The 9,710-nt window shown below is 41.3% G+C and overlaps 1 protein-coding gene across 5 annotated transcripts in view; it reads right to left on the reverse strand.

Annotated features, from left to right (window-relative positions):
* Positions 1-9,710, reverse strand: part of Lrrc42 (leucine rich repeat containing 42) — a 35,573-nt gene that overhangs the window by 16,634 nt on the left and 9,229 nt on the right. For all 5 annotated transcript variants that reach the window (XM_013022336.1, XM_013022337.1, XM_013022340.1 and 2 more), the window contains 5 exons: positions 8,714-9,200; positions 5,336-5,467; positions 2,333-2,451; positions 1,057-1,145; positions 628-741 (listed from right to left, as the gene is read on the reverse strand). In XM_013022336.1, the coding sequence (XP_012877790.1) occupies positions 628-741; positions 1,057-1,145; positions 2,333-2,451; positions 5,336-5,467; positions 8,714-9,186 (927 nt within the window). In that variant the 5' untranslated portion in view covers positions 9,187-9,200. The remainder of the gene's footprint in view (positions 1-627; positions 742-1,056; positions 1,146-2,332; positions 2,452-5,335; positions 5,468-8,713; positions 9,201-9,710) is intronic.

The following is a 9,710-nucleotide window of genomic DNA, read 5'->3' on the forward strand; positions in this document are numbered from 1 at the left end:
GGTAATTATTTCATAATGCATGTTCTGAATTAAGGTTGGAGTGCTTCTCAAACACAGCCTCACCAGTCTCCCTTCCTAATTTTCTACAGAGAGTTTATTCTCTCTCCAGTAAGTAAACACTGCTAAGAGAAATCTGTCCTGAAGATAGGCCAGCCAGATTTTTTGCATAATAAGCCAGAATTCACTTATTTTCTGAGATACTTGTAAGGTAGTATTTCCTCCTAGATTCTTTGATAGCCCATCAATGTTTCTGATTTGACAAGAAGATGACAAAGAGGACTAATGTTTGATCTATGTGTTGGATAAGACATTTTATTAAAAATTCAATTCAAGTCAATGCAGATGGCTCATGCGCATAATCCTACTATTCACAGGGCTGAGATGGGAGGATTGAGGTTTAAAGTCAGCCAGGCAGACAAACTGAGCTAGAGACTCTTCTCTCCAATTAACCAGAAAAGAGCTGGAAATAGAGCTGTGGGCTCAAGTGGTAGAACACCAGCTATGAGCAAAAAAGCTAAGGGAAAATGAAAGGTCCAGAGTTTGTGCCACAGTACCAATGCAACATTTTAAAAAATCAGTGCATTAAAACAAAAAGCTGCATTAGCTGTAGAGAAAATTCTACAGTACCTGGTCAGCCCAGCCCTCTGTCTTGCAGTTACTATGATCAAATTCCTTCAAAGGCACTTTGGAGTGAACAAGGCCTATGTGAGTCTGGAGTTTGTGTTTGACAGCTTTGATATCCTAGTGAGGGAGAGACAAAACAGATATGTGAACACATTTGGCAATTCTTACTTGCTTTCAGTAGCAAATAAAGACCATGATACACCAAGCATGGTGATTCACACCTATAATTCCCAGCATTTAGAAGGTTGAGACAGGAAGGTCACAAGTTCAAGTCCAGCCTGGGATAAATAGCCCATGCCTCAAAAATCAAAACAAAACAAACAACTCCCCTCCCCCCCAAAAAAAAACCCCATTATAAATACCAGCCTTTTCAAACAAAAAGCAAAGTATCAAATAATGAATCTGGAAAAATGAGAAAAACTAAAGTCTTACCTTGAGCCCAGTTCCAGAGATATCTAAGCAGTTTAGTTTTCTAAATGAAAGGAGGTATCCAATTCCAGCATCTGTGATCTCAGGGTTACCTAGGTGTCAAAAACAAAGCAGCTTTGTTTACAATATAGGGGTTTGTGAATGTAGCAACTATAAACTCAGGAGAGTAAGTCTAGGCAACCATAAACTATTGAGTGAACAAACTTTTCAGAAGAAGTTAAATATAGGTGTTTTGTCCACTCCTTGGAATATGAACCACCCACAAGATGACCCCTAAGATTCTTTATAGTTATAGCTACCCAAGAGTTGGGGATCCAGAGAAAAGTAAAGGAATTATGTAGTTATCCAAAAGGTTGAATTTAGAACCAAATGAAAACAGCATGTCTTAAAGCTAACATGCATTTTCTTTGGAAACTTTTCTTATGTATTATCAGAATTGTTTGTAGCACTGTCTTCTAGGATATAATAAGCAAGGAACAGGCACATTATGGATGCTCATAAAATATTTGTTGAATGAATACACATCCTTCTAGAGGGTTTTGTAGAGCATTCAATATTATCCTCATTCCACTGAGGTCAAATTCAAAAGTCACAGGTTAAATGTCTTGGCCAAGGCTATATTTATTAGTAAAAAGTGACACACAAGAAGGGCCCTCTCAATTCACCCCAGTTTCTTTATCTTTTTGGTACCACACCACCCAGCCACAGATTAGGTAGATGCCAAAATTGCAAATGTTCTGTGTTGACTTCCTTCTGTCGGGAGTCAATATCTGAGAATTTTAAGTTGTCACAACTAGATTCATTCATATTGCCTCAGCTAAGTGTGGATTAAAATGACCTACTGAGGCTGGGAAGGTGGCTTAGTGGTAGAGCACTTGCCTTGCATGCATGAGGCCCTGGGTTTGATTCCTCAGCACCACATTAGCAAAAAGAAAAAAAAGCCGGAAGTGGCGCTGTGGCTCAAGTGGTAGAGCGCTAGTCTTGAGCTGAAGAGCTGAGGGATGACACCCAGGCCCAGATTTCAGGCCCCACGACCGGACCCCCAAAAAAATAAATGAATAAAATGACCTATGACAGACACCATGAATCAGAGACCCAAAGACAGTAGAGTCAGACATCCTTGACGTCAGCAATGAATACAAGGGAAAGCTCTCTGGTCTGCACACTTTAAGTGGCACGGGTGTTTTGAAAGGGTTTTTCCTGCCTTGAAAACCAAGTGGAAGGTGATTATTGAAGCCATTTTTTCCAACATGAATAAACTTTAACTGCTAAAACTTACAAGATAAGTCTAATAGTGTTAGATTCTCAAGGCCTCTTTTCATCACTCGAACTGGTGCTGTCATTTTCCGTACTCCAGCATCCGATAAACAATTATCCTTCAGATGTAGTTGAGTTACACTAGGTAAACAAAATCTATAATTAAATTACTTAAAAAGCATTTGAGGATAGGTCATTTAAAATATAGAATATTGTTGGGTGCCAGTGGATTATATCTATAATTCTAGCTACTCAGTAGGCTGAGATCTGAGGATCACAGTTTGAAACCAGCCCAAGCAGAAAGTCTGTGAGACTCTTAGCTCCACCAAAAAAGCCAGAAATGGAACTGTGGCTCAAGTGATAAGAGTGCCAGTATTGAGCAAAAAAGCTCAGGAACAATGTCCAGGTCTTGAGTTCAAGCATCAGGACCAACACACAGACACACACACACACAGAGTGATACAGGACCAACACACACACACACACAGAGTGATACAGGACCAACACACACACACACACAGAGTGATACAGGACCAACACACACACACACACAGATACAGTGCCAGTACTCAGGATACTGAGACCCGAGAACAGTTCAGAGTCAGTCAGGACAGAAAAGAACATTAAATTCTACTTTCAATTAACCAGAAAAATGCCAGACTGGAGGTGCGGCTCTAAATCAAATTTTAAAAATTCATTCGGCGAAGTAAACAATGCTATACTTAATACTGTTTCTCTCTCTCTCTCTCTTTCTCTTTGAGGCAGTCTTCCTTCCTTCATAGCTCAGTCTGGTCTCAAATTAGAGATGTTTCTGCACCTCTCCCCAAATTCTGGGATTATAGATATGCTCCAATACACCCAACCAATGCTCTAATTCTAACCAACTTCAAGTCTAGATTTTCAGATTGTTTATATATAAAATTATCTAATTTGTCCATCTAATCTGAAATTATATTCCGATCAATCTCACCCCTTCTATCACTCTGCCTTGTCCATTCACTGGTTGTTACTCTTGAGATAGGGTCTCTTTTTTATATGTATGTGTGTGCTTGAACTCAGGACTATTCTACCATTTGAGCCACAGCTCTATGTCGTTTTTTTTTTTTGGGGGGGGGGTGGTTGGTAGTTTAGTGGAGATAAGAGTCTCACAGACTTTGTGCCAGGCTGGCTTCAAACCATAATCCTTAGATCTCAGTCTCCTTAGTAGCTAGAGTTACAGACATGTGCCACAGGCACCTGGTTTGAGATAAGGTTTTGTTTCCCATTCAGATGTGCATCTGAGCCTCAATCCCACTACTTTACCCTAGCATCATAGGCATGTGCCATCACATCCAGCTTCCCTCTGTGGGGAAGGAGTTTCACAGACTTTGTTGCCACGTTGGTCTGGAACTATCATTCTCCCTAATCTGTCATTCACATAGACTTGGGTAAGAGGCATGTTACCATTATACCCAGCTATAGATTCAGAATGGGGGCGGGGGGCGGTCCTTACAAACTTTTCTGACCAGACTGGCCTCGATTTGTGATCTCAGACTCTCAAATAGCTAAGTGTGAATGACCAAGCTTTGAAATGGGCCATTTCTCTCCCTCTCTTTTTTTTTGTTGGTCATGGGATTGGACTCAGGGCCTGGGTTCTGTTGCTGAGCGCTTTCACTCAAGGTTAGCGCTCTACCACTTTGAGCTACAGTGCCACTTCTGCTTTTTGAGTGGTTAATTGGAGATAAGAGTCTGATGGGGGCTTGTCTGGCAGGGCTGCAGTCCTCAGATCTCAACCTCCTGAGTAACTAGTATTACACGAGTGAGCCACAGGTGCCTGGCTCTTTTATTTTTATTTTTTAAATTGGGGTTTGAGCATAGGGCCTGCGCACTGTCCCTTAGCTTTTTTGCTTAAGGCTAGTGCTCTAGCACTTGAGCCACAGCTTCATTTCAGGCTTTTTGCTGGTTCATTGGAGGTAAGGGTCTCACAGACTTTTCTTCCCAGGCTGACTTTGAATCACAATCCATAAATCTCAGCCACCGCCGCCTTTTCTCTCCTCTTTCTTTCCTTCCTTCCTTCCCCTTCCTCCTCCTCTCCATTCTTCTTGTCATGGGGCTTAAACTCTGGGCCTGGGCGCTGTCCCTGAGCTCTTCAGCTCAAGGCTAGTGCTTTACCACTTGAGCCACAGTGCCACTTCCAGTTTTCTGGTAGTTTATTGGAGATAAGAGTCTCGTGGACTCTCCTGCTGGGGTTGGCTTTGAAAAGTGTTCCTCAGATCTCAGCCTTCTGAGGAGCTAGGATTACAGGCATGAGCCATAGGCATCTGGCTCATAGCCCAAATAAAATGGGCTGTTTATTTAAATCAGGGTTCTTGAAAAGAATATTAGGTTGTTTTTTAATAGTTATTTCTCTTTGTAATTCATAGTCCACTAATTATTCAAATAATAATTGCTGTGAGGAATTGTGTAATTTTTCATCTTAAACTAGGACTGGATAAAGGGCAAAATTCTTCAACTCAGGAAGTTTCAAGTTCCATGTTGAAATAAAGGTTATTAGCCAGGCACAGGTGGCTCACGCCTGTAATCCTAAGTACTCAGGAGGCAGAGACCTGAGGATCACAGTTCAAAGAGAGCCTGGGCAAAAAAGTGTAAGACTCTTATTTCCAGTTTATCACAGAAAAAGCTGCAAGTGGAGCTGTGGCTCAAATGGTAGAGCACTAGCCTTGAGCAAAAGAAGGTCAGGGGCAGTGTCCAAGTCCTGAGTTCAAGCCCCAGAACCAGCACAAAAACAAAATAAAATAAAAAAAGAAAAGTTATTTAAGGGAGGGAAATTGACTGAATTGACTTTCCTAAAGGTTGTCAAGCTGTGTAATTGTTTATAACAAGTGCATGGAGTTTGAGAATATTCTAGGAAAAAAAATAGCAAATGAACACAGGACAGGGAACTAACTAGTATTCCTTAAGATGATCAATTTCGTTTATCCTTTAAAAACAAGCAAATGAACAAAAGCAATAAACAAATCATCTAGATATGGCAGCAGGTCACTACCTAGACAGGGCCTCATTGGTGAGATGTTCCAGAAGCTCATGCTCATCTCCAAGTTTGCAACAGGAAAGATCTAGGCGGGTCAGCTCTCGGAAAGACTTAATCTCTTCAAGTTTTTGTGAAATCACCAGATACCTGTGGAGGATAGAGAGCAATCAACAGCTTTTCTCCTTTCACATATTACAATTTGACTTTGTACTAGTTAATGTCACCTCATCTGAGTACTATGTTATAAGCAGACTTCACGGATAACTGTCTGTACAAGGTTTAAAATTTTAATTAGTAAATACCTTGGGAGTCTTATACATGACAGTGAAATAAGCATTTTGAATAAATAAAAGTACATGAGTGAAGGCAAGTCCTGAGAAAAATGTATGCTCTGTTACTAGACAGCCTTGGCATGAGTATTGGGAGTTTATTTAATCTTTAGGACACCAACAAAACTGCGTATTTTATCTCAAGGTGCTTCTTAATCTGGAAATATGAAAACTAAAACAAGGTGGAGAACTCTTGAGTTCTCATCTGCACACCTTCAAGAATATACCCAGAGATACCTGGCAGATCACATACCTTTCCTACTCAAACACAAGCTTGAACACCCGTCAACCCCACTGGGTTTCTGTTACTCTAAGTTGACCCCAAAAGTATGTGGCAGCGTGATTCTCATCTAGATGATTACTAAGACAAACTAAGAGCTTGAGAAACTTAATTATACTGAAGCAAGCACCTTGCCAAACTGTTTGCAGGAAACCATCAGGAAGGCCTCTCTGGAGAGGAAAAGGACTTCAGCACTCCGCATGCTATGCTGGGCTCTACCCAGCCTTCTAGCTGTTCTGTATTTTGGTGAGATCCGTAAAGTCAAATGAAAAGGATTATGACAGGAACTCAGAGAGAAGAGGCTCTTAAGAGACAAAGGAAACTGATCTGTGGAGAGCATCTAATTTTGATCCACTTGCAGCTTGAAGGCCACATAGGATGGTGCTAAGACGAATGGAGTTATGCATAAGAGTCTACTTTCAGCCAGGCACCAGAGGTTCACGCCTATAATCCTTACTACTATGAAGGCTGAGATCTGAGGTTTGCAGGTTCGAAGCCAGCCAGGGAAGGCAAGTCCATTAGATTCTTATCTCTAGTAAACTACCAAGAAGCCAGAAGAGAGGTTATGGCTCAAGTGGCAGAGCGTTAGCGTGGAGCAAGATAAGTTCCAGGATAGTGCTCAGGACCTGGTTCCAAACCTTAGGAAGAGAGAGAAGGAAAAAGGGAGAGGGAGGAAAAGGGAGAGGGGAGAGAGGGAAGAGGGAGAGGGAAGAAAGTAGAGGGGAAGAGGGAAAGAGACTATATCTCTTTTCAAGAACATAATTGAAAAAAAAAAAAGGATGGAATAATGAGAGAGCAAGGGGCACGTGAATAAATTTTCTTCCCATATCCAACTAAAATTTTATGTAGGCAAACTGATCACTGGCCTAACTACTAGTTACAGATGGCTTGAGGCACTGGTACCCCCTTTAGACTGTAGAACCTAAGCTGCCTGGAGACAGAGTTCAGCTGGGTACATAAATGAGCCTTATTTATTCAGATGTATTTTAGTTGCACTGTAAATAAAGCTGCTGTTTTACAACTTCCAATCATAGATCTAAAGTTTGTTAAAGGGGATTTAGGGGATTACTGCAATTAGAGAAAAGAAAACACATCCTTTGATCAATTAACCAAGGATTTTTTAGTAATTCTGAAATAAGGGTTATCTGTGAAGGATATAAGACTTTGTAATGTGATTAAGAAATATTACAAAGTCGGGCGCCAGTGACTCATACTTATAATCCTAGTAATTCAAGAGGCTGAGATCTGAGAATCCTGGTTTCAGAGCCAGCCCAGAGAGGAAAGTTTGAGAGACTCTTCTCAATTAACCAGCAAAAAGCTGGGCAGAGGCATGACTCAAGTGGTTAGACCACCAGCCATGAGCAAATAAATTGGAAGATGAGAGGCCAAGGGAGAGTTCAAAGCTCTGAGTTCAAGCCTAAGTACTAGCACTTAAGAAAAAAGAAACATAACCAATATTGTAGGCCACAGACAACACTAGATGCCAATCTAAGACAATAAAGCTTCAGGTTCTTGTAAACTAAGAATGAGGAAAACTAAGAATGTGGCTTGGAGCCTGGGGCAGGTGGCTCAAGCCTGTAATCCTAGCTACTCAGGAGAACGAGATTTTAAGATCGAGGTTCAAAGCCAGCCCAGGCAAGAATGTTCATGAGACTCTTATCTCTAATTAACCACCACGAAACTGGAAATGGTGCTGTGGCTCAAGTGATAGAGTGCTCCCCTTCAGCTGAAAGAGCTCAGGGACAGCGCCCAGGCCTAGAGTTCAAGTGCCATGACTGACAAAAAAAAAAAGAAAAAGAAAAAAATCTGTAACACTAACAATTTTCAAATTATGTGAACAAAACAAGGTGCACCACTGAATGCAGCATGTGGTCATTTGTGTAGCAAAGGAGAGCTAGGTAAGCTGGTTAATGTACAAAGTTTCTCTGGAATGACACAGAAGGAATGTGTAAGCTTGGAGTGATTATCCCAGCTACTCAAATGTCAGCTGGAGAAAGCACATGAGTTCAAGGCAGCTAAGGCATGGATAGCAAAAGTCTATTTCAAAAACAAAATACAAGGGTCTGCTTAATAGCTCACATCTGTCATCTTAGCTACTTACGATACAGAGATTAGGAAGATGGTGGTATTGAGGATAGCCTGAGCAACATTAGCGAGATTATCTCAATCAACAAAGCCAGGTAGGGTAGCACAATCTTAAGATTTTAGCTATGTGGGAGGCAATAGATAACAGGATGATTGAAATCTGAGGCTGGCACCAGACAAAAAAATGAGACCTTCCTTGAAAAATAAAATGCAAATGCAGTGACTCAAGTGAAAGAGCTCTTGCCTAGCAAGCACATGGCCCCAAGTTCAAACCCCAATACTGGAAGAAAAAAAAAAGGGAGGAAGGAAGGAAAGAAAGAAATTTGGCTGAAAAGTATTTCCTATCTAACGGAGGAGCTGTGGCAATGAACTAGTCCTCAAAAAAAAAAAAAATTCATATTGTTCAAAAAGAAACACATTCTACCTGACTTATGTAACACTAACCACTCTGAACATCACCTTTATAATAACAAGAAAAATAATTTTAAAAAATTTTCAAAATGATGTAAATGCTGTCTGGGAGATGTGTGTGTGTAAGGGAAGCAATAGTGATTTTTCTCAACATGGTCTGCCACTTTCCCAGTTTAAATTCTAAATTGAAGTACTACTTGATGGTAGAACTCCTGAGTTCACTAAATCCCACTGATTGACAGGATAAACACACTCAATAAATACCAGTATCCTGAAAAGAACACCCACCTGTTTCGTAAGCATAGGGAGCAAAGCACCAGACTTCCGTAGGCCTCAGTGAATTTCTGTAGGGCCCTCAGCCCAGCACCTGGCTGTGTGAATTTCTGCCTGGCTTCAGCAGCAGAAAACAGCTTTTCAGCAATTTGCTCAGGAAAGCCAATAAGGGAATCAATGTGATCAACATTGTCGGAGATGAAACCCAGGACGAGGCTGAAAAGGGATTTGGCAGAGTACCTAAGGTTCCCTTCCCGAGTATACGTGAAGATGAAGTGATCAGTCTTCTCTTTCTGTGCAGTATCATCTTCCCTGTTCATGCAAAGCTCCACGGAAAAGCCTTTGGGAAACAGTCTGAAGGGCTTTGACTTCTGCAAGCTGCTCCTGACCCCATCCAGAGCCAGATTGACCATGTGCAGCTGCCCATTTTCTCGCACGTAGATGGGTCCTGGGTCTAGGTGGTTTTCTGACTTGAGGTAGTAAGCCATTGCCTAGGTTGTGACTATAAAGCAAAGCACAAGGAAGCAAATTCTATTAAAATGACATCTGCAACACATAACACTTCATCTTTCTGTGCTGAGAGATTTATGAGCCTACAGGCAGGCTCTGTGGCTAGTATGCAAAAAGCAAAGCTCACCAGTTGCTATGAACTTTGGTACTTAAGGTTTCCTTTACTGTCTCTACATGGAATGCCCACTTTTCCCCCTTTCCTTGGCTAACTGGTCATCTATCAAAATCCAGCACCAATCTTGTTTCTGAAATTCACCCTGAACAAGTTATCAATGATGTTTGCAATGATTTTTTTTTTCCAGTAGTGGGGCTTGAACTCAGGGTCTGGGCACTGTCCCTGAGTTTCTTTTGCTCAAGGCTAGCACTCTACCACTTGAGCCACAGCACCACTTCTGGCTCTTCTGTTTATGTGGTACCAAGGAATTGAATCCAGGGCTTCATGCATGCTAAAGGCACCACTAAGCCACAGTCCCAGCCCCACAATGATTCTTTTTTTTTTTTT

This window comes from Dipodomys ordii, unplaced genomic scaffold, assembly GCF_000151885.1.
Source record: "Dipodomys ordii isolate 6190 unplaced genomic scaffold, Dord_2.0 Scaffold61, whole genome shotgun sequence".
Lineage (NCBI taxonomy): Eukaryota > Metazoa > Chordata > Mammalia > Rodentia > Heteromyidae > Dipodomys > Dipodomys ordii.